We start from the raw sequence: 24,249 nt of genomic DNA on the forward strand, positions 1-24,249 counted from the left end.
CTGGATAACTGGCAAGGCTATCTCCTGGGGAAGGGGGTGGACACAGTGTATTATGCTCAGTTTTAGAAGGTCATTCCTGCCACTCAGGTTGTTTGAGTTTCAAGGGATAACGGCAAATCAAATAGCATTCCCAGGCTGCATACCAAAGCCTTTAGCGATTTTAGGTTTTATGATATGTCTTGTCTACTACAGGTTCTTATCACAGGCTTTTCCATTGTGCTTGTGTGTGTATTTTGGTTTGCAAATGTGCTTGTTTTTCCCCAGTGCTCCTGAAAAAGGTTGTTTTCAACCAAAATGTCGTAATCCTTTTTAGTTTTTCATGATAACTATTTTTTTAATAGTAACAACTAGTACCATTTTACTGCCCTTCCCTTTTCTTTGCTTCCATTTCTTATGTGGAGCTTGCAAAACAGGGACAAAAAACCCCCCTTGGCGTGAAGAGGGGCTGCAGCCCTTTAAATTGGGTATGCTTGGATTTAAGCATATTGAGTATATATATTTAAATCTCAGTATCTTTGGAACATGTGATTTGTGCATTTGCAGGCAAGAGCTCACTTGCCTCCCCATCTGCTCTAAATTGAATTTCTTTCCTTAGAGTGCAACCCTACTCATGCCCACGTGAAGGTAAATCCTGTTGTTGTCAGTGGGACTTACTCTCTAGTAAGTGTGTGTAGCTCTCCTTCCTAATTGTGTGTTTAATCAGGTTTATTTCATCCCTATCAGGTTGACTCTAGTGATCTCTTTTCCCCACCACCAAATTTTCCAACTTAACATTTTCTTCTTTTTCCTAAGCAATGAATGTATCGACAAGCTAAGCTAATGTGAGGGACCTTATTTCTTTCTCTCTCCTATTTTGCAGGCAACTGCAATGTCCGTGGACTGTCTTGGGCAGCATGCAGTGCTTTCTGGGTGAGTGCCAACACCTTTGGGATAGAATTCCAGTTAGCCCTGGCAGCTGCTTGAAGGTGGACGTGGAGGGAAGATGGACACATCTTCTTGGGTTGATGTTCTTCCTCTTCCTAGTGCTTCACATTCTCAGTGGGGCAGAAGAGAAGAGATTGAGAGCATAAGTTCAGGTGCCAAAAGCATAAAAGACCCCTCCTGGATCTGACTCTAGGATCTGTTCAGTCTAATGTCCTGTTTTCATGACTGGCCATTCAAAAGCCTCTTTTGGGAAACAAAGCATGAAGGCAACCCCCACCCCACCCCACTGATTGCTGTCAGGATGTCCTATTTAGAAGCGCACTGTCTCTCAAGGTGGAAGCTCCATTTAGTTGTTGTGGCCTAATAGCCTTTGATAAGACCTAACCTCCTTGAATTTGTACATACCAGCCTTTCCCAGTCTAGCCCCTTCCAAAGGATTTGGGCTACAGTTCCCATCAGCCCCAGCATCAATACTCCCATGATAGCTTGGGACTATGAGAGCTGTAGTCTGAAACTTCGAGGTGGGGGAGGCGGTTGTAAACTTTTAAAAAATCAGTCTGTTACTAACGTTTTCTACACCTTGTAGCATTGAATTCCATATGTCAATTATATGTTGTATGAAGAAAGACTTTGTTCATGCTGAGTCTATGCCATATTTTCCCTCTCAGCAGATTTTTTTTAATGAGATGCAATTCATTTTGGCAAAGTCTTAAAAAAACATATTGAGGCACATGTCACTGCTCAGATCCAAAATCATGAGGCCTTGACTTCTGAGTCTTACACTTTGCCTCTCCCCACACTGCTTCTTTTCCATGTTGCTGATTTTGAAGCCTTGTTCAGTCTTATCCCTAATCCCATCTTGCATGTATTCAGCTCTGTTCAGTGACCTTCAACTTCTGCTGATTTGATTATCTGATGTCCTCCTGCTTGTGTGTTTGCCAAAGTCTAACCTTCATGCTTCTTTTCATCCTTGTATGCTGTTTCTTTCCCTAATGCCCTACGCAGACATCAGTTCTCTACATGTAGATGTGGATTGATTGCACTTGCACCAACCCTGTCCCTCCTGCCCCCTCCATGCCAGGTCAGGGCATCAAAAAAATTGAAATTAGCATGGGGACAAACAAAAGGATTCCTTCACTCTAGTGTGGCTGCCCTTTATTTCATACACAGCTCAACAAGATACCAACATAAATCCTCCAACAGCATAGAATCCCCTTACACACACCCACACCCACACACCCCTCACTTCAATCAATTGAATGCAACCAGCCATGCCCTGGGCTCCCCAATCTCTCCCACTACCAACAAAAATTAATAAATAGATGCAGAACCTATCCACATGACAGTGACACAAAAACCATGCACATACACTATGCAAAAGAAGAAAAAAGCATTACCCCCTTCTTTCTCCCACCTCTCTCTCTCCCCACCTCTTTCTCCCCCCCCCCAATCCTCACAATGCCTATGATAGCATTATCTCACACCAAATGTAGATAGGACTCCATGAACTGAAAACGTAGTCACTATATGTACCTTTGCTATCCATGAAAATCTTTCAATAAAAACAGTAAGGAAAAAAGAAAAAAAGAACTGAGAGTGTACTGGCAGAGTATCTGAACAAAGTTGGTGCAGCTTTGCACCCAGCCGTTCCCCAGGTTGTTTCTAAGTCTCTGGACATTTACTTTGCATGGGGGTTCATGCCTGTTCCTTCTTCCCTTCCCAGAGTGATATTTCGTAACTCTCATTTTATATTTTGATGTGACAACATTATCTTTGTGGTAAATATTCTATTCAAATGTGCCTGCCCCTGATAGAATGCAGTGCTTATCATCTGGACACAAGCTTATTTTCACTGAATATACCATAGGTGGTGAATGCCAGCTTTTGCCACGTGACAGCGCGTTCAAATTAATTTTTTATTAGGTAAAGGCTGGCATGATAGAATCATCTTGTGGTCAAAAATCTGTGATTGATTTCAGCCTCTCAAGCCAGGCAAGCATCTAAATTGTGACCTAGTTCTTGCAATCCACAGACGAGGCAGTAAATCTGTTTCAGGATGACTGGTATGAGTTCATCTAACTGGAAGGCTGCTTCTTCCATACAGGGTTTTTTGTTTCTCCAAAAGCCCCATGCATAGAATTGGTTGGGATCATTTGCCTTGACTTACTCGTTTGCATGGAAAGAGCATTCAGTCATGTCAGCTCCACCTGTAGTCTGAAGTGATACACACCAGACACATGTTTACACTCCCTTCCGTTCTTTGCAGAAACCAGGCCGACATCCTGACTGAGAAAGGAATGTTGGACATAGTTGTCTCCGTATCATATTCTGTGATATTTTTAAGCCTCTTGGGAGGCATTCCTTGGTGGTGGATCTAGCTGCCCTCCCTGTCAGTCTCTCACTGGCGCAATGTCACACACCGTGTAGGACTTTGTTTTTAAGCCGTCTGACCGTGTAGCCTTACATTGCTGTCAGCCAGCGCCTCCGTCAGTCCCTTGGAGGAACCAGGCCAGCCACAAGCCTGGTGTCCAACTAAGGCAGTTTGCATTAGCCTGGCCTGGAATATGTCATATAGGATTTTGCTGTTGTGAAGTTCTGCAGCAGCAAAGTTAATGTCCTCTTGTTCACGGCTGTCTTTAATTTGCATCTCTTTCACTTTAACGTTTCATGATTTATGTCACAGAGCCAGTGTAGGGTTGTGGTAGGAGTGCTGAGCAAGGAGGTCCAGATTCAAATCTTTGGCCATGGCTGTGAAGCTTAACAAGAGATGCTGCATGGTTCTCGCTCAACCTCATGGACCTTACAGAGGTTCCCAATACTCTGGTGTGACTGAATAGCAGAATCCCATCAAGCTTAGCTTGTTTACCAGGGGCTGGGGTCATTGGGAAGAAAGTTTATCTCCAGCCTCAGAACCATCCTTGAATTAAGTGGCTGCCACCCATTGCTTTCAGGGAAAGTCTGAGCTGTTCATGGGAGCAAAATCTGCCCTCCACTCATGATGGAGTGTAGCTTAGCCCATTTTGACCAGCATTGATAAATGTCCACCCCCACCAAGCAGTTTCAGAAACAAGATGGAGTTTGTAGGTGGTCGACTGTGCTCTATTCTTCTGATGCTTTGGAAATCATAGGTGCAGCAATTCACAGGCTGGTTCCAGTGTGATGCTGCTGATGTCTTCTTTGTGTGTGTCTGTCTCTTGCAGGCGCCGCTTCCTCTACATTGTTAACTTAGATTCACCTTCTGATGGCCACCGCAAGATCTCGCGCCAGAGCAAGTGGGACATAGGAGCTGTGCAGTGGAACCCGCATGACAGTCACTCACACTACTTTGCTGCATCGGTATGCTCCATGCTGGCCCTGATCCTGTGATTACATTTCCTCCCAACTGGATCCCAGGAGTGCAACAAATCTGTCCAACTAGCTTGTGGGAACGGGACTATGCTAGTGTTCAGAGTCCCACCTTTCCGTACGTGGTACCCTAAACGGAAATAACAATAGCAACAATCATGTTTATTCCACACACCCCTTTACTCTGCAATCAACCTGTAATAATCAGCCCCTTTCAGTTCTTGGGACAGGCTGCTTGAATTCCACAGAACTTCTTGGAAGCTTGCCCACATCTGGCCCTTTTCAGTGTTACACATAAAAACACATATTCAGCTCTCTTCTAGCCACCTCCCTCCAAGCATTTTAAACATTTGGTGAGGGAAATGTAACATTGGACATGATCCCAAGTCATGTGTGTGTGTGTGTGGCCAGGACATCTTCATTCATGGACAGGGATTGGAGGCAGCCCAGTTAATGGCTCTATATTGCCTCTTTTATCCTGTCAATCAGGATGCTTCAAGGGTTTGCAATGGAGTAGTTGCATTGGGTGTTCTTACAAATGCTAACTTTTCTTGGTTGTGTGAAAAGTTAAACATGTTTTCTGGTGGGAAAGGGTACTCCTCTTTCCCAAAATGGTCATCTAGAAGATTTGCAGTCATAAGAACATAAGAAAAGAATAAGCCTCAGAAGGGAAACAAACCATAAGTCCAGTTTTGAGCAGGAAATGAGTGGAGCAAAAGCTTTTCAGCAGTTCACATGCTACTTGTTCATATTAAACCGTAGGTTTTTTTTAAAAACGATGGTTTCATGTGATGTGTGAACCAAAGCACAATTTGTTTATGTTAAACTTTATTTGATGATCAAGGCAACTAACAAACTTCAGAATTAGTAAAGCATTCTGAGGGTCAAAACAAACCAGCAAGCCATTAGAAACAGGTGAGGTGGTGTAAATAAAGGAGAACTTAAAGCAGCCAAATCAATTCTCGTAAGTTGTCTTGCATCATTTAGGAAAAATTAAATGGGTGGTGCATTGATGCATCTCTGTGGGGATTTCATTTCAGACTCTTGGGGGTGGTGTGGCTGGGAGGGAGGGAGGGAGGAAGAGCTGTTGTAGCAAAGATGCTGGCAAGCTAGTTTCTCTTGTTGACATGCTCCAGAGCAGGGCCTTTCCTGCTGATTTTAAACGGTGGTGGAGTGTTCCAATGCTAGGGAGCACTTTTGTAGCTACATAGCACTCTGCTGCCCGTGTTGTGGCTTCTCATGTCTTCTGTTTAATTTCAGAGCAACCAACGAGTTGACCTGTATAAATGGAAAGATGGTAATGGGGAAGTTGGCACTTCCTTGCAAGGGCACACACGTGTGATCAGGTACGGCCCTGGGGAGCCCTAGCGCACTCCATTGTCATGCGGGCCAGTGAGCCTTGCACACTGGCTCATGGTGTTGGGAATTTCAGTCCTGATGTGATGAGCTTGATGCTTGGACCCCCCCTCCCCCCTCTGAAGGCTCCCTTTTGGCCCTCCCTGCTTGGAGTGCATGAAGTGCATCAGTCACTGCTGCAGTAACTTTGGGCTCATAGAATCAGAGTTGAAAAGGACCCTGATGATTATCTAGTCCAACCCCCTGCAGTGCTGGACTATGGAGCTGTCCCTTATTGGGATCAAACTTGCAACCTTGGCGTTATCAGCACCACAGTCTAACCAACTGTCTGCGGACATGTCCAGATATTCCAGCTTAGTAAATCCTGAGTTTGTCTGGACATATTTTCAATATTCATGCAGTGAATTAGAGGGAGAAGATTAAGCATCCCCCTCTCATCCTGATTAAATGATGGTCTCAGCAGCAACAGGGTGTTTTCCTCTGGTGGGCTGGAACTCCCCTAGTCCCCAGAGCTGTGCTTTTCAAACTTTCTACCTCTTTGCATGCCAGTTTGTTTTCTGTGAAACTGCTTTGCATTATGGAGGATTCAGAAGAATATTCCAGGTCACAAATTCTGTTGGGAGCTGGGGTAGCCTAAGGGCTAAGGGCTACAGGTCCTGAAGTCTCCATTTTGAATCTCACCTCTGCCATGAGCTCAATAGGTGACCTTAGGCAAACAGCACTCTCGGTCACAGCCTTCCTGTTTGAAATATGGCTGATAATAATACCGATGTGCCTTGCAGGGTGTTAACGTATAGGAAGCATCATACAGATGTTAAGCAATATTGCTCTTTCTGTGGCTGTGTTATAGGGAGATCTCAGTAGTAGTGGGCTAGCTGTTTTTCAGGAACACTGTTTTCCATCATGGATCTTGTTTCTGTAGAACCTTCTGCTCCAGGGCTGTGGTAGGGAACATCTTTAAGCTCACGGGCAATCTTGTGGGATGAGGTGGACACAATCCAATGGTGGATGAAACCAGGGGTAAAAGTGGGTGGATCAGCAGATGTGACTCCTGCCTTTTGTACAATGTGCTACATTCCAGCCACACAAAAGTGAGTTTTACACCCACCCACACCCACACATCCACAAACTCCTTTCCATCCTCCAGGAGGTATTATATTTCAAGGACTCATTTTAGCCAAACCAAAGCACTCTGGGGAAGGTCCTGGGAGCTTCCTTTGGCCCATGGGTTGGAGGTTCCCTACCTATGCCCTAGAGAAATACAGTGGCCAGTAAAATGAGCAAAGGGCATGTAGCTAAAGCTCCCTCTGTCTCTGGAAAAGCTGGTCTTTGGAGCTGTGAAACTGGGCCAGTGGGGTATTGTGTTAAGAAGGCAATGAACGAGAGAGTTACTAATGACTATGCAGAGTCTGGTGTTTGCAGCTGTCCAAGATAGATCCCTCTTGCTGATGCTCACCCCCCCTTCCCTTTTTTGCAACTTTTCTAGTGATTTGGACTGGGCAGTTTTTGAGCCAGACCTGCTGGTTACCAGTTCGGTTGACACATACATCTACATCTGGGATATCAAGTAAGTGCAGAGCCACATCGGGGAAGATACTGCTGGTCTTTACGGGAGCAAATTCCCGTGTGGCACTTTGGACTGCTGCCACTGAAGCAGGATAGTTTGGAAGGGTGAAGCTGTCCCTAGTAATATCCTCTTGGTGAATGGGTTTTGCTCTTTCATATTTGGGATCATGAAGGAGCACTCCCCAGTCAAGTGATCTAGAAACCCCAGAAGCCTGTAAGGCCCCTGTGCATTCTGCACTTTGTCTCACTAGCATAGTTACCCCCCCCCCCATTGTGCAGAAGCTACCATGCAGCTGAGCTTCAGTTGTGGGAGCTGGGGGTGGCTGAATGATTTGCTATCTGTCTAGGTCAGTCATTTTCAAATTCATTGCTGTGAGAAATGTTCAGCAAATAATAATAATAATAATAATAATAATAATAATAATAATAATAATAATAAATTTATTTATACCCCGCCCTCCCTGGCCAGGGCGGCTAACACCAGATACAAATCACAATAAAACATAATAGAAAAAAGAGAGAAAAAAAGGGGGGGAAACCCAGTTAATTAAACTGTTAATGAAAGCTCAGAGTCCTCAACTGCAGAGAAGATTGCCTGCTCTGTCTCTGCATAGTTTCCTGGCCTGGCCCTCTTCTGTCCAGCTTTATCTGGAGGCAAGTAATGCTGTTGCCTCTCTGTATCACCTGTTACTGGTCAAAATGAGTGAAGTTTGTTACCCTCAAAATGCAAAACTTACTGAGTGTAAGAACTCTGTGTCTTCAGTTTTAAGTTGGAGAAGCAAAAATTGAGAGGCACTAACCTGAATAGAGAGAGAACAGTATGTATGCTTATGCTGGTATTGTTGTATTTCAGGGACACTCGGAAGCCTACTGTCTCACTTTCTGCTGTCGGTGAGTACCAGTTGGTTAGGTGGAATTTGAAATATTGGCATAATATTTCACTCAGTAGTTGGTGTTAAGTGCCCTGCAAAGAAGAGGTCTTGGCACTGGTTTCCAGTAGCCCACAAGGTGTCCAACCTGTGGCATGCCTGCCACTATTGGAGCAGGCAGTAGCAGATCTGGCAATGGTATTAAGCAGCCTTCCTCAACCTGGCACCCTCCAGATGTCATGCCCTACAACTCCCATCAGCCCCAACTAGCATGGTTGTGGCGGGTGGGAGTAGTAGCCCTAAGTATGTGGAGAGCACCAGCTTGGGAGAGGCTAGCATAAAGTGTCAACTTCTGCCTTACTCAGACTTTATTTCAGCAGCATAATTTAGGACAGGGCAGGGGAGACATTTTGTTGGTGTTCTTGCTAAGGCATTGTGATCTAGAGTTTCTTGGCAATCTGCTGCAAATCACCAAGGAGTCTTCCAGTAGAGCCCAATCTACCTTTTGCCTATACCTGCGATAACCTATTTTTCAAATTTGACCCATGCCCCACTTGCCCAGACAGTTGCCTGCTGCATCAGTAGGCTGCAGATGAGCTGGCTTGGTTCTTGACTGGTGCCCTGGGCTGGCCTTCTCGGGTGGCTGTGCTGCACCCTGCAGCATTCTGTACTACGCCTCTGGTGACCACTCCATTTTTGAAAGCTCTTGCCCTGTTCGTTGTCAATTATTTGTGCCCAGCAAGATACAATAAACAGGCTGAGCTTGACTTGACATCTCACTTGCATTTGCTGTGTCATCGGCATACCCACCTGACCATACAACCTATTGGCATGTTGGTGTTCTTTTAAATTGTGTGTGTGCTCTGTTCCTTCTGCAGCTGGTGCCTCCCAGGTAAAATGGAATAAGAAGAATGCCCACTGCTTGGCAACCAGCCATGACGGGGATGTGCGCATTTGGGACAGGCGGGTGAGTCACTGTTGCCCCTCTAAGGGAGATGGTTGTGGTCATCTCTTGTGCAAGCTTTCAAATGAAATCTCTTCTTGCAGAAACCCGGCACTGCGGTGGAGTACTTGGCTGCTCATCTCTCTAAAATCCATGGCCTGGACTGGCACCCAGACAATGAGAACATATTGGCTACGTCCAGCCAGGACAACTCTGTCAGGGTAGGTGGGTGGGTGGGGCTGGGTTTTGAGGGCCCTTAAGCCCAGTTCTGACATGGCGCTTACCTTTCAAACTGGCTGAAATGTGAACTTCACCAGCCAGGCAGGTGGAGAGTTCCAGTTGTGCTGATCCCTGCCAGTCTTCACAGCCATTGGGGGCCACTGGGAAATGAATGGAGGGTATGTGTGGGCACCAACCCATTTTGAGGGAAGAGGTGTCCTGGTGAATAAGCAACCAGTCTTTTCCATGACTACTTTCCCATACTCCTTGCTGCATGTCACAGTTTGTGACACTGCCACAGGCTAAAAAATCATTGCAGACTTTGGGCATCTTTGCATTTTATTTTGCAAAAGCTGGATCTGCCTGTTTTTGTGTGTGTTCTTATATTTGTGAAGTTCCATCCATGTGCAGTGACCCTGTGCGGTAGCTTAGGCTGAGAGGTCAAAATGAGCTTCATGGCTGGCTGGGAACTTGAACCTTGGTCTCCCAGATTGCAACCCAACATTCTTAACCACTGCAACATACTGGCATAACATAACCTTTCCCCTAATGCAGGGGTGACTCACCTGAGGCCCTCCAAGTGTAGTTGGTTTCCATCTCCCATCAGCCCCAGCCTAATGTGGCCAACAGGGGTGATGAGAGGCGAAGTCAGGCCACATTTGCAGGGTCAGGCATTCCCCATCCCTGCTTGAAAGCATCATAGCTTAAGGCAGTTTATAGGACTTTATGGGTCATTGCTTTCATTTTGTAATTATACTTGGTAGCTTTCAGAGAGGTGGTGTACTGAGTGCACTACTCTTACTTAGCTGTGTCTTCTAGCAGTTCTAGCAAGAGGAGGGCAGCAGCATTTTGTTTCCAGACTGTTTTCAAGGATAGCCCTCCGCAGAACATATTTACCGGTACATTAATGGTGGTGACAAGGGCTTTTTCCTCTGAGGAGGGCCCCAGCTGTCTATTCTTGTGTTGATTAAAAAGCATTTCCAGCTTCAGGTGCCTTCTGGGTTTCTGGCGACCAGAACCAGGAAAACCCCAAGATGTTACAGCTGTGTTTTCTGTAGCCAGGAGGCTTCTTTCAGATATGCACATGTCTTACTACTGCTAGAAAGTCCTGCCAATAGAAAGGATGACCTCTGCTCCCCTTTCTCAGCGTGATTAACAGGGGAGTGAAGGGTGAGGTTTGTGGGCAAGCCAGGGGTGGTTTGTACCTTCAAATGATACATGGAGCCCAGGTACTAAAAATCCTTTATGAATACCCCAGTCCTTCAGTGGGATGTTATTCCAAATAGCATATGTACACTTACTGAAGGCCAGAAGTCATTGCCACTCTGGCCATGTTGTAGTGCTCTTGTTGTGCTGTGATCTCCCAGGTGTGTGTATATGTTGCTGCTGGTAAGCATCCTCCTCCTGAACTGGCTTGTTATCTCTTTCGTTGAAGTTTTGGGATTACCGACAACCCCGAAAATACCTCAACATCCTGGCATGTCAGGTTCCTGTCTGGAAAGCCAGATACACGGTAAGGACAGAGCCAACTTGAGAAAGCTGGTAAGGCAAATGTTCAAAGAGAAAAAGCATATTTATCTGTTTTCAGGTGATGGACATATGTATCTCAGCAGGGATGTCTTAAAAGAGGCTTTCCTCCTTTTCTCCCTTGCAGTGGGAATGACTCTTCTAAGTTTGCAAACTTAATCTAAGGTGTTTGTGTATCTCCATCATACAAATATATCCCAAGCAAAAAACAACCCTCCAACACTCCTAGGTTCACATGTTTACAACTAAGATGATGTAAGACCCTCTTCTTCTCTGCCTCATGGGTGGAGTAGGAAGTAGCAGAGGTGGCAGAGAGAAGAACAGTAAATGAAGTAAATGAACAACTTGAGATTGCAGCCTGCTTCACTCTCCACCCAAGAGCCATAAGGAATAAAGCTTGTGAAAATCACTGAGGTTTGATACATTGGCACTGTTAATTAGCACAAGAGCTGGGCACACACCCAGGGGTGTTCCGCTGTCAGGTCTTTCAGATGTGATCACTCACACATTACAAAGATGCATGTGTGTTGCCATGTTGTAACTTGTTTTGGTGGGGAAAGGGCAACTGAGAAACATTTCAGAGTTTCTGAACCTCCAACCTTCCCCTGTGACTTCTTTTAGCCTTTCAGCAATGGACTGGTGACAGTGATGGTGCCCCAGCTGCGGAGAGAGAACAGCCTCCTCCTCTGGAATGTCTTTGACCTGAACACGCCGGTCCACACCTTTGTAGGGCATGATGATGTTGTGCTAGAATTCCAGTGGCGGAAGCAGAAGGAAGGTGCGTGACAGATACGTCCTTCTCATAGTGGCCTCAGTGTGCCTGCTGGCTGTCTGGCCCACAAAGCACAGAGGTGGCTTTGAAGCTTAAAGCCTGTTCTGGCTCTTTTTATGCAGTTTGTTTTCAATTGCATTGTGTCTTTTCTGAGTTCCCTCTCTGTGTCATGTCTCTCTGTTCTTCTACTAGTTCATTTAAAATTAAATTGCAGTAAACCATAAGAGATCCCCCCTCATCACTCTGCAACTGTATTTGCTGGGGGCGGGTGTGTGTGTGGAAATCTGTGATGGCCAAAAGAAATTGAGAACTTTGGTCTAACTGTGCAGAACAAAATGCCATGCATGACACAAGCAGGGAAAGGATCTTGGGCACTTGTGGCACAAATATTGGGTTTAAGCTGCATTTCACACAGACTTCAACCTACCCATTCCTTTTATATCAAAGGAATATGGGCTGGTTTGAGCTCTTTGTATGTGATTTTTATTGAGTTTCGAAACAGGTGAAACCAAAAGAGTACATACAGAAGTGGGTCTACAAGCAAAACCCAACATTGCCAGACATCACACAAAGATAATTCTAAATTCACCCTTCTCCCTCTCCCCCACCCTTGAGAGAGCAAAAGTACAAAAATGTGGGCCAAGCGTTTAGAATGAGTAAGTCCACCTCAAAGAAAAACATCTCAAGCAGAGCACAGAGATACGCCTTCAAAATACCAGACCATCTCAAAAGAGCCAGAGTTTAAACTCTTTAATCTAAAACGCCTTTCAGGATCCAAGGACTACCAGCTGGTCACCTGGTCTCGAGATCAGACACTTCGGATGTGGCGAGTTGATTGCCAGCTGCAACGGGTAAGTTGCAGGTGGCATAGTCTTTCCTTTTTTGTTTTGCTCAAAGTTGCAGATGTCAGAAACCAGAAAACATCTATTTTCCAGCTAAATTGTCAGGTACCTCCTGTACCTGTTGTCCTGGGTCCATCTCCTGTTATGGGGTTTGCTTTCTGTGCTTCTGTATCAAACCTCTTTCCTGTTCCTGACTTTATGGTGGTTTCAGCAGAATAAATCAAGCAAGTGGAACCCACCTTGAGAGTATCTGGATCAACCCTTTGCGCTGGCAAAATCTCTTAATTCTGATAGAAGTTCACCACCTGCTTTAACATCAGCATGGAAGCACCATTACACTAGTGTCCTTGGTCAACATCTTCATCCCACTGCTTTTAGAGTCAGGAAGCATTCCCTCAATCTAGCCTACAGCTGCCTCACCAAAACGTGGGCCTTTTCTCCTTCCTTTTGGGGCCCTGGTCAAGAGCTGCCTGTCTTCTTTTGGTAGTGGAGGTGGTGGTGGTTCAGCAGTTGTGAAACACATAACTCTGTCCTTGTATCTTCTTTCCTCTAAGCCAGCATCCCTCAAACTGCAGTGTAAGCTCCCCTTGCCCCCAACAGGAAGGGGGCATGCAAGGTGTGCCAGCAGGGAAGCTGTACAGTTTTGTCCACCTTTGCAGATGATAAACCTATAAGCAAGCAAGGCTCAGGGTTTCCCAAAGTGTGGGTGGTGATCCCTTTTGGATGGTTGCAAGGAAGCAATAATGCAGGCGAGGTCTCTTGACTTTTGTGAGAATGTTGAAATGCTGCCAGGAGATGGAGCATATTGGAGCTTACGGGGAAAAGCTGGTGTGGAGGTTATATGAACCGGGACGAGGATTATGTGGGAGCTTGGAACAAGCAGCGTGAAGCCAGTGAGGTCTCTAGACAAGGGATGGTGCAGAAATCCTAGTCAATTTGCAACTTGGGGGGGGCCATGTTTTCCAGTTGCACCATGTTTGCTGTGCCGCATCCGTGGCCTTCTCTGTTTCTGCTTTGCTGCATTTGCTGCTTCTTGTTCCAGCTGTGCTCCAATGACCTCCTGGAAGGGGTGGAGGAGCTCATCGATGGGATTTCTCTCCTGCCAGAGCCAGACAAGGCCCTGCCTTCCCAAGACACTGAGCCCCAGCAAAATGCCAACCATGGAGAAGAGGAAGGTGAGGCGAGGGGGTGCCTGAGTGGTTCGTGGAGCTGGCAGACTCTTCTGTGCCTTGTTTTGCATGTCGCTCTGTGGATGCCTCCCTAACCATGTCCCATTCCCTCCCAGTATTACTATTATTAATTCATAAATTGAATTTGAAAACAAAAATGGAAGCAATAGCATTCTAAAACAGTTAAGACACTCCAGAAACAATTACAATCAAGAACATCTAAAAGTAGTTAGTTAAAAACATTCTTGCATCCAGTGATCTCAAGGTTGCTAGGAACAGTGGTCTTCAGCCATGCTTTCTAATTCCTCCTGAAAATTAACAATGTTGGAGACAGGTGCACCTTGTTAGGGAGGGCACTCCACAGCTGGTGAGCCATTACTGAAAAGGCCCTGTCACAGGGTCAGCCCTACTACCCCAGGCTCTATCTCTTAGTAGCTGCCTTGCCCTCCACCCTAACAGCCACAGTGGGCACCAGCCACCACGGATGTCTACAGAGAAGATTGCCAGCAACAGATCTGTGCTGAACAAGCAGAGCATTTTGCAGGCAAGGGGGTTTCTACTTCAAAAGTAGAGATGGTACATAAGTTGCTGAAAGCAGTTAAGCCATTAGTCTTCAGTGGATGCTACACAACATGCTCTGGTGGGGGGGGGGGGAAGGGGCACTTGTTAGCGAACAGTCTTCAGTGGGTGTTTGAATAGCATAAAAGGGAGCAGGCGAATGGGTGGGAGTTACACAGGTGAGGCTCCACAACATCAGGAAGGGCTCTGTCCTGAGTTACAAAGACTTGCCTACAGGAGTTGCTCACTCTTTGCAGGTGGCAACTGAGTTGCATATCTGGACTTAGACCCTAGAAGAGGGTTTGGCAATGGTAGCCCTTGACTCATTTTAGGCAGGTGGCAAAGAGAAGAAGAGGTGGCAGAAAGTGTGAGGGGGGGACGGACAGAGGGGGTGGCAGAAAAAGGGAAAGGGGTCTAGCTCCACCCTTTCCCGCTTTTGACCCACTGCTGGTGTTATGTAGACCCTGACAGAATGCTACTCTCAGGAGGAAACGTTCCCCACTTCAGCCTTAAAAGCACTGCTGAAGTATCAGAGCTTCAAAGAGTCCATCAGACTTCTATGAAGGAATAATCTTCCTGTCTGCCCCTGTCCAATTCCACTCTAATTCTCTCCTCATCACCCCCAAATGCCTGGCACTTTCAGCTTGTTGTCCCACCTCTCCCCACTTTCCCTGACTGGGGATGGGAGGAGGAGGGCACAGGTCCTCAGCACTGCCTTCTCTCCCTGACAGCCTTGAAAGAAGACTCTCAGAAAAGTCTCCTGGTGGGGAAAAAGCTAGACCAGCTGGGGCTGCCTCAAACCTTGCAGCAGGAATTCTCTCTGATCAACGTTCAGATCCGAAACGTCAACATGGAGGTAGGAGCCATGTCCTCCTGTTGGGTGTGCTGTTGCTTGAGAGGGTGGAATTTGCAACACCCTGTCTGCTGCTGGGTGGGGATTGTTTGCCATCTTCTGGCAGGCTGCCTTTCTTGGGCCATGACTCCTTGACAGGCCAAGGGAAGGGTCTGTAGAGACTTCCCTGGCAGGGTTGCATCCATGAGTACCACTTAAGCAGAAAGCAGGGGAGGGGGGAGAGAATGTGGAAGCAGCCAGCCCAAATACTGAGTTGCATCCAGTGTTCTTACTTAGAATAGACCCATTGATATTAATAGTCATGATATTGAGGCCCCCTGATTTTAGTGAGTCTGCCCAGAGTAGATCTGTGACATTGTTTTCAGCCATCCTCACCTTGAGCCCCATCTGTTTTTAGACTGCTCTGGTGGTGAATTTGCTTGTTTCATTATAAAATACAGTTCATTTACTTTTCCAAAATTGCTTTAAGCAGTATACAAAATCTGTTTTTGAAGTCTAAGGAAGAAGATACATTTGTTAAAACAAAGATTGAGCTTTCAGGCAAGAACTTCACTTAAATTATTTGCTAAGTACGTACTTTAAGTGTAGCAACAACAATAGCAGCAGCAGTTTACAAACAAAAAGAAATGTAACGGAACCTTCTGTGATAATAACAGTAATGATGATCAAGAGAGGCTGGTTTATTAGGGTGAATAGGGCACTGCCCCACCAAGCTCGGTCTCCCACAGCCAGTCAGCCCCCCAGCCAACTTCTTTCTTACAACTAGTCGAGATGATAGCACTGGCTGTCAACTTCCTCCTTAGTCTCCGTGTTGACCTTACAGAACTCAGCAGAAAGGAAGATGGGGACAATTCCAGAACCACTTGGCTCAGCCCACCATTTGCTCTGGTCTCCTACTGTTGGTCTCCCTGCCTTCCACCAATAGAATCCAGTTCCAATGGGTACCAGCCACCACTGAGGATGATGATTATTGCAGGGTCTAGATCGAGTCTGGTCCCCTTGCGGACCTCCACTGTTCCTTGAAGTAGGTCAGTGCAATTGGATCCACTAACAAAATATTCTCCTAACATCTCCTCTGTTCCTCCATTGACTTTGGCAGATGGATGCTGTAAATCGTAGCTGCACCGTCTCCGTGCACTGCAGCAACCACAGGGTCAAGATGCTGGTGATGTTCCCTGCTCAGTATCCCAACAATGCTGCCCCCTCCTTCCAGTTTGTCAATCAGACCACCATCCCCTCCACCATGAAGGCCAAGCTGCTGAAGGTGGGTCTGCAAGCGAGCAAATCTCTGGCAGGTGGGGTGGCAGAAGGCTGTGGAGGTCCGGGAACAGGGAGGGTCTCCACATTGGCTGCCTACCCATGAATTCTGTCCCAAGGAACCCTCAGTCGTGGAGCCTTGATCATTGTTTGAGTGTGTGGAGAAGCTGGGTGTGTGTGTGGTCATGACCCAAACCATTCACATAGTATGCGGGGGTCTCTTGCAGATCTTGAAGGACACTTCAATGCAGAAGGTGAAACGGAATCAGTGCTGCCTGGAGCCCTGTCTGCGCCAGCTGGTCTCCTGCCTGGAGTCTGTTGTGGTAGGAAATGGCTTTCAGCGCCAACCTATCTTCTCATTTTGCTCTAGGCTCCTTGACCTTTGTTTGGAGAAAACCTCCTAGTATCCCTTTTTTCTTTACAAATCCAGAGTGCTTTACAACAGATTTTAAAACTTTTCCATAGTAGCTTTGCATGCTTTCAGTTTTTAGCATTGTACTGCTAAAGCAGAAGCATAGAAACCACATTGGACAGAGGTGCCAAAATTTGCCTATCCGCAGGGAGGGGTGGCTCTGATTCTCAAGCTGGCTGGCCCTTGTCACTGGCATGTGGGTTGCTGCTGAGGCTGGGTAGCAGGTTTCTCATCTTATGATTGTTCTGATTCCTGCATTGCAAAACATTTTGTTCCACTGACAGGAAACGTTCCTCAAACCCAAAGGGGGCATAGTCCACTGCCCTCTTCTCCTTTCTATAAACCAGGCACCAGTCATGCAAGTTGCATGCTCTGTGGCAGACTGAGGACTGGGATACCAGGAACAGCACCTCTGTGCACCTCTGCTGTGGGATTTGGAAGTGCTTTGAAATCCCCATCTAGAAGTGCCCTTAAGCCTTAAGAACTAAGCCCTGGTTGGCCACAAAGTGTTCTTCTTTGGCCTTGTTCTTCTACCACTGTGGCAAATACTTTCTGATTCAGGAAGAGACCCTCCTTACGGACCACAATAGAAAATGGCAACAACAAATGATGTATCTGGGTTCATTCTGCTGCCTTCCAGTCCTAAGAGACACCTCTCCATTGGCTCTATGCTTTTTCCTTTTAAAAGCAGAAAGCTGACTAGCGCTGAGTTTCTGTGTGTGGTGACAGGACACTCAATTCCCACATGAGTAGCGTGATTGCAGGCCAGGGGGAATAGCAGCCCTGTTGTACCTTGCAGTTAAAAATACACAATGATAAGGGTCCCTAGATAACAGTGCATGCAAGACAAAAAGATCCAAAATATGAAAATGGTACTATATTGAACTCTTAAGAACATGTATATGAAACAGTGATACATAATGTTGCAGTTAAACAGCAGGATGGATAGTATTTTATATATATATATATATATATATATATATATATATATATATATATATGTAGGTAGGTTTTGGTGTCTTCGGGTGTCTTCCCGTGTAAGAGTTGGGGTGTCTAGGCGACGTTTCGACGAGGTCTCACTCGTCATCTTCAGGCTGGTGCTTTCGGCTTCTTGTTACTAGAACAGAGCAGGATCTCAGTGTTTGAGTTCCTATAAATACGACACGTCCCGCCTGCCAGACATCTGGAAATTAGCCCTCCCCACAAAAACCGACACCAGAACCAGAGGCACACAGAACGCCATCTCCAATCAACCACACCAGACCCAAACCCAGACCCTCTCCACAGATAAATTACAGACACCATCCAGTAGCCAAACCATAGTGGCACCTCCGGATGCTGCACCCCCCTGCAATCCCTACACAGATCTGGCTGGCACAGGGCACAAAACCACAGCTCGCCCCTATACACGAAGCCAAGCCAGAGCACAACTAAGTGCAGTACAGCCATCTTCTCAGAAAAACTCTTTACAAGGTCAAGAGGTCAAGACACGAAAGCTTTAGCAACTAATCCACACCTAATGACCCTCCTAAGTGGTACTCAGAATATCACTCAAGTAATCACTCAAGATATCCCTCAAGTAATTAATGAACAAAAGAAGAAAAGGCACATTAACCTAGGAACTTCCTCTCTGCCCAGAACGTTGGAGGCTATACACCACACCCCCTCAACAGTATTTATAGGAACTCAAACACTGAGATCCTGCTCTGTTCTAGTAACAAGAAGCCGAAAGCACCAGCCTGAAGATGACGAGTGAGACCTCGTCGAAACGTCGCCTAGACACCCCAACTCTTACACGGGAAGACACCCGAAGACACCAAAACCTACATTCCTGTACCCGTGAAAATCTACGAAAGCAAATATCTCACCTCTACGGGGAGGAAACCTTCCAGCTGACAAGAACCTACGAGAAACTAGAAATCCGAAGAGCCACCATCTTATGTGATCTCTTGTTCCTACGCAACTGCCGAGACAACAACTTAATTCCCACATGCTTCCAACTTAAATTCCACTCTAAAACCCCAGCTACCGAAAGGATCCTGAAACGAACTGAACTATCCCTAATCAGAAACGAACTACATAAGAAAAGATACCTACTAAACCAAACCAACAAAGATCTGCTCACTCTTCACCTCAAACTCTGTAACAAAATCCACCCTGCACTCTGGGACAAATGCAAACAACTAGCCGTTTGGAGAGCTGAAACAGAGTCCTCACATAAGACAGACATACACACCAACAAACTCCACAAACTAGAGAAACGCCAGAAGCCCAGCCACCCTCCACAACAACCCATGAAACAAACAGTACATAACATATCAGACAGGATCCTCACCTCAACTGAAACCAAAGTACTCTCCAAAGGTTTCAACTTTGCAGTCGCCCCGAGACGCATCCCCACGGAAAACATCATATGCGGAGTCGAAGCTAGCCTAACCAAAATCAACCCAGATGAAGCCAATAAAATCAGACTTGAAGTCACCAACATCCTCTGCTCCAGCAAACCACCCAGAAGCAATTTACACAAAGAAGAACAGAAAGCACTCACCAACCTGAGGAAAGACAACAACATAATCATTCTCCCAGCAGACAAAGGTAATGCCACTGTTGTGATGAACACATCGGACTACCAAGCAAAACTATCAAATCTACTCCAAGACCCTACCTACCAACCTATAAAAACAGATCCCACCACCTATCTGGAAAAAACCACCAAATCCAAAATAAAAGCCTCTCCTATCAGTGAAGAAATCCAGCTAAGAATCATCCCCAGAGAAAAATCATCCAGATGCCCCAAACTCTACGGTCTCCCCAAGATACACAAAGAAGGAACACCACTCAGACCAATAGTCAGCTCCATAGGCTCACCTCTACAAAATCTCGCTAAATTTCTCGCTAAGCAACTTCAGCCCTATGCAGAATCTATCGCTTCACACGTTACAAACTCCTTCCAGTTCATAGAAACAATAAAGAAGCAAAACCTACATCCCGATGACCTACTTGTGAGCTTCGATGTTGTATCTCTCTTCACACAAGTGCCCATTAATGAAGCCTTGACAGCCATTCAAAACAAATACAATCCCCCCGAATACATCCTGGACCTGACCAACCACTGCCTAACCAACACGTACTTCATCCACAATGGACAAAGATACAAACAGATAGAAGGAGCACCTATGGGATCACCCCTCTCACCGGTCATCGCAAATCTGTACATGGAACACTTTGAAACCAATGCTTTAGACAAGTCAGAACACAAACCCAAACTTTGGCTCAGATATGTTGACGACACCTTTGTAATTTGGCCACACGGGAAGGAAAAACTAGATAGCTTCCTCACACATCTCAACAGCCTACACCCCAAAATACAATTCACTATGGAAATAGAAGCCAACAACCAACTTCCCTTCCTTGACGTCCTAATCTACAAAAAACCTGATGGCTCCCTAGGACACACTATCTACCGGAAAAAAACACACACCAACCGCTACTTACATGCACAATCACACCACCACCCTGCACAAATAAACTCCGTAGCCAAGACTCTCATCTCCAGAACCAAACGCCTGGCTGACAAAGACCACTTGACAACTGAGTTACAGAATCTCTCAAATGTGTTAATCGCCAACGGATACCAGCAAAACAGGGTTACGAAGCTAATCCAAAAAGAAACACCCCCCAAAAACCAAGACACAGAAGAAAACAATGGCATGGCCCTCCTTCCTTATATCAAGGGCACTACAGATAAAATTAGCAAAATCCTCCATAAACACAATATCAAAACAGCCTTTTGCACCAACCAAAAAATAGCCAATATCCTCAGAAACCCAAAAGATAAAATCCAGTTAGAAAACCAAGGGGTCTATGAAATACCCTGCAAAGTCTGCCCAGCCACGTACATTGGACAAACAAACAGACGAATAAATGCACGTATCGCAGAACACAAGAATGCCGTCAAAAAAGAAGAAAAAACTTCCTCTCTTTACCAACACATGAAAGAAACAGGACACGAAATTAATTTTGCAGATTCCAAATTGCTCTTTAACATGGAACATCACCACAAGAGAATAATCATGGAAGCCATCGAGATAGAGAAACACCCTCACAACATGAACAAGCGTGACGACACGTCCCGCCTGCCAGACATCTGGAAATTAGCCCTCCCCACAAAAACCGACACCAGAACCAGAGGCACACAGAACGCCATCTCCAATCAACCACACCAGACCCAAACCCAGACCCTCTCCACAGATAAATTACAGACACCATCCAGTAGCCAAACCATAGTGGCACCTCCGGATGCTGCACCCCCCTGCAATCCCTACACAGATCTGGCTGGCACAGGGCACAAAACCACAGCTCGCCCCTATACACGAAGCCAAGCCAGAGCACAACTAAGTGCAGTACAGCCATCTTCTCAGAAAAACTCTTTACAAGGTCAAGAGGTCAAGACACGAAAGCTTTAGCAACTAATCCACACCTAATGACCCTCCTAAGTGGTACTCAGAATATCACTCAAGTAATCACTCAAGATATCCCTCAAGTAATTAATGAACAAAAGAAGAAAAGGCACATTAACCTAGGAACTTCCTCTCTGCCCAGAACGTTGGAGGCTATACACCACACCCCCTCCACAGTATTTATAGGAACTCAAACACTGAGATCCTGCTCTGTTCTAGTAACAAGAAGCCGAAAGCACCAGCCTGAAGATGACGAGTGAGACCTCGTCGAAACGTCGCCTAGACACCCCAACTCTTACACGGGAAGACACCCGAAGACACCAAAACCTACATTCCTGTACCCGTGAAAATCTACGAAAGCATATATATATATATATATATATATATATATATATATGAATGAATGAATGAACTCAACACCGGTTGAAAGTCTGTTTTGTCTAATTGGTTGTTTTCAATTCTGTCTGATAAATCTACTATCCTTAGGTAGAGTAATAATGCTACTCTCATGTTCCTTTGCTTTAAACATGGCAAACTGGGAAAGTTTAAAAAGGGGACATGGCTGACCCTGCAGGCCTGCGCAGTAATGTAGGAAAGTGCCTGATCCCAGGTCATACTGTGTCCATCCATCCCCATTTTGCTTCCTGTAATTGGCAGCAGCCCTCTGGAGCGTCAGACAGAAAGAGCTTTCTGGGATAGCTTTAACTGGGGTTTCCAGAGATAGAACCTGGGACTGCCTGCCTGCAACGCATGCGCTCTAGCTTAGAGCTATGCCCCCTCCCTGAAATATTGGCATGTTGGTGTTTCAGGACGAAAGCCCTGTTGTCAAGATGATGGGCTCCATGCATGCAACTCTTAATCTGTTTTCTGTTTCAGAACCAGGAGGACAGCTCCTCCAGCAACCCCTATGCACTCCCAAACTCTGTCACGCCGCCCTTGCCAACATTCCCCAGGGTCTCGAATGCTTACGGCTCCTATCAGGATTCCAACATCCCATTTCCACGCACCTCTGGAGCCAGGTTTTGTGGGGCAGGTTGGTAGACTCTTAAGCATGTGAAGCTAAAGAAGGGCAGGGAAATGGTCAGGGCTCCCAGCTCGGATCTTATCCAAGAGGAGAAGGGTGTGAGTGAGTGTGGTAAGGGTACACCACTGTGCCCTCACCCCCTTTCCCTTCGCCTGCACAGCAAGCTGTTGCTACAGTGCTGCTGGTGCAGCATCAGGAAACCTGCCCTCAAAATGAAGGAGGCAATTCACGAGGTTTGCGGACAACCCTACAAACAAATTGACATGATTCTGGGCATCTAGAAATCTTTTGTCTTAAAATCTTTGTTTCCAGGAGTGGAATAGAATTGGCAGCTTTGCAAAATAAAAATAGAGTTCATATTTTAGGTTTCCAGTTCCAGGATTAGGTTCCCTTTCCTCCAGTTTATTTACTAATCTATGTATATAGCGAGGGAGCAAATTTCTATGTATTTTTTTTTAAAAAAGAAAACCTGTTTGAGACAGAATAAGATTTATGATTTTGTCAGGGAGTAGGGAAGGCTTGGGTGCTACACTGGCCAAAGGAGTTGCATCCTACCAAACACCGATTTTAAGCCCTTAACAAATTTGCCCCTCAGATTTGCTGAGTAAAACCTGCATTCTTATAAAACAGTTCTTTCTTGTAAAGATAAGCAGAAAATGGGTAGAATTGCCTAATCTTTAGCAAAGTGGTAGCAGCTTAAGAATAACCCTGAACAAAGCCCAAATTAGAGCAATGGTATTCAGACTTCTGTGCTCAGGGAGCAAATTCCCTACCCATTTGTCAGCTGTGGAATCTTTGCATGTGGACAGGAATTCTTGACAGCATTCTAGACTAGAGTGCAACCTCCCCCCACCCCCCACCTTTGATCCCTGGGCAGTTGTGGGAGCATGATAATGCTTGGCTTGCTATGTGTCCCTAGGATAAGTATGAGCCATGCATTTGACATCTAGTATAGAAGTTGCAGGTTGGACAGATGTGCCTTTACCTGAACTGTGTGATTAATTCTGTCTGCAAGATATGGGAGAAGTGCAGCAAGGGGTCAAAGCCCCTGGCCATTGGAGATCTTGGCTGGCCTTGTGAGATTCTATCTAGCCTTGACCCTAGGCTTTGCAGTACTGCATTGTGTGCTTGGCCAGAATAGACACAGCCCTGATTAAAGCTGCCTTCCTGTGGGAAGACACTTAAATAACCATCCTTTCTAACTATAGAAGTGGTACCAACTATTACTTTGGAAGCTGTGTTCTTCAGTGCAGGATCTCTCATCTTCACAGGGTACTTGGTGTACTTCACACGACCTATGACGATGCACCGTGCAGTCTCCCCTACAGAACCAACCCCCCGGTAAGTACGTGGGTAGCTGACTGTTGTGGAAGCCATCTCAGCAGCAAGAGGTGTGCTCATGGCGATGCCCAGGCTCCTCCTCCTCTTCTCTGAATGAGGGAGACGGAGTTTGTTTTGGCTATTGGAATGACCCATGATTCTGTAGAAACACATATGCTTTGCCTATAGAAGGTCCCAGGTTCATTCCTTGGGCTCTCGGGTACCAGGGCCAGGAATAATTTGTGCCTGAGACTTTAGGAAAGCATTATCGCACAGAGTAGACTGTATTGTGCTAGATAGAACAGGGGTCACCAACATGGTGCCCACAGGTACACATGCACCCTCGGAGGCCTTCCCAGGTGTCCATAGGGTCCCCTCCACTGCTGAGAATTTAGTCTTGAAAGAAACATTCTGTTGTATAGAATAGGTTGTGGTGTGTGTGATGCTCCCATAATAGTTTCTCAGGCTTGCAAATGTGCCCACGTGCCATAAACCTTTGGTGAACTCTGGGATAGACCAATGGCCTGACTCGGTTTATGACAGTTTCCTATGCTTCTGCTGTGCCCTTTGCCTCAATCCCTGCTTTCTGTGATGCTGCATGGGACTGACTGTTAGCTTTCAGGAATGTGTATCTTGTGTTCAGATCCCTGTCGGCCCTCTCAGCCTACCATAGTGGCCTCATCACTCCCATGAAGATCCGTACAGAGACCCCTGGCAACCTGCGCTTGTACGGTGGGAGCCCTACACGCAACGAGAAGGAGCAGGTCTCCATCAGTTCCTTCTACTATAAGGAGAGGGTAAGTGTGTGGTCTGTGGAGCTTCCTCGCTGCCTC

At 46.1% G+C, this 24,249-nt stretch overlaps 1 protein-coding gene across 3 annotated transcripts in view; it reads left to right on the plus strand.

Annotated features, from left to right (window-relative positions):
* The window catches only part of WDR59 (WD repeat domain 59), a 49,153-nt gene that overhangs the window by 8,872 nt on the left and 16,032 nt on the right, over positions 1 to 24,249 (plus strand). For 2 of the 3 annotated variants that reach the window (XM_081203367.1, XM_081203368.1), the window contains exons 2-18: positions 860 to 909; positions 4,125 to 4,260; positions 5,530 to 5,615; positions 7,112 to 7,192; positions 8,045 to 8,082; positions 8,939 to 9,027; positions 9,108 to 9,224; positions 10,658 to 10,735; positions 11,371 to 11,527; positions 12,293 to 12,372; positions 13,406 to 13,538; positions 14,822 to 14,946; positions 16,043 to 16,207; positions 16,428 to 16,523; positions 21,949 to 22,105; positions 23,368 to 23,437; positions 24,060 to 24,213. In XM_081203367.1, the coding sequence (XP_081059493.1) occupies positions 860 to 909; positions 4,125 to 4,260; positions 5,530 to 5,615; positions 7,112 to 7,192; positions 8,045 to 8,082; positions 8,939 to 9,027; positions 9,108 to 9,224; positions 10,658 to 10,735; positions 11,371 to 11,527; positions 12,293 to 12,372; positions 13,406 to 13,538; positions 14,822 to 14,946; positions 16,043 to 16,207; positions 16,428 to 16,523; positions 21,949 to 22,105; positions 23,368 to 23,437; positions 24,060 to 24,213 (1,812 nt within the window). Of the gene's footprint in view, positions 1 to 859; positions 910 to 4,124; positions 4,261 to 5,529; positions 5,616 to 7,111; positions 7,193 to 8,044; positions 8,083 to 8,938; positions 9,028 to 9,107; positions 9,225 to 10,657; positions 10,736 to 11,370; positions 11,528 to 12,292; positions 12,373 to 13,405; positions 13,539 to 14,821; positions 14,947 to 16,042; positions 16,208 to 16,427; positions 16,524 to 21,948; positions 22,106 to 23,367; positions 23,438 to 24,059; positions 24,214 to 24,249 lie in introns of those variants that run through there. The other variant, XM_081203369.1, reaches the window with a different exon arrangement.

This window comes from Podarcis bocagei, assembly GCF_964188305.1.
Source record: "Podarcis bocagei genome assembly, chromosome: 7".
NCBI lineage: Eukaryota > Metazoa > Chordata > Lepidosauria > Squamata > Lacertidae > Podarcis > Podarcis bocagei.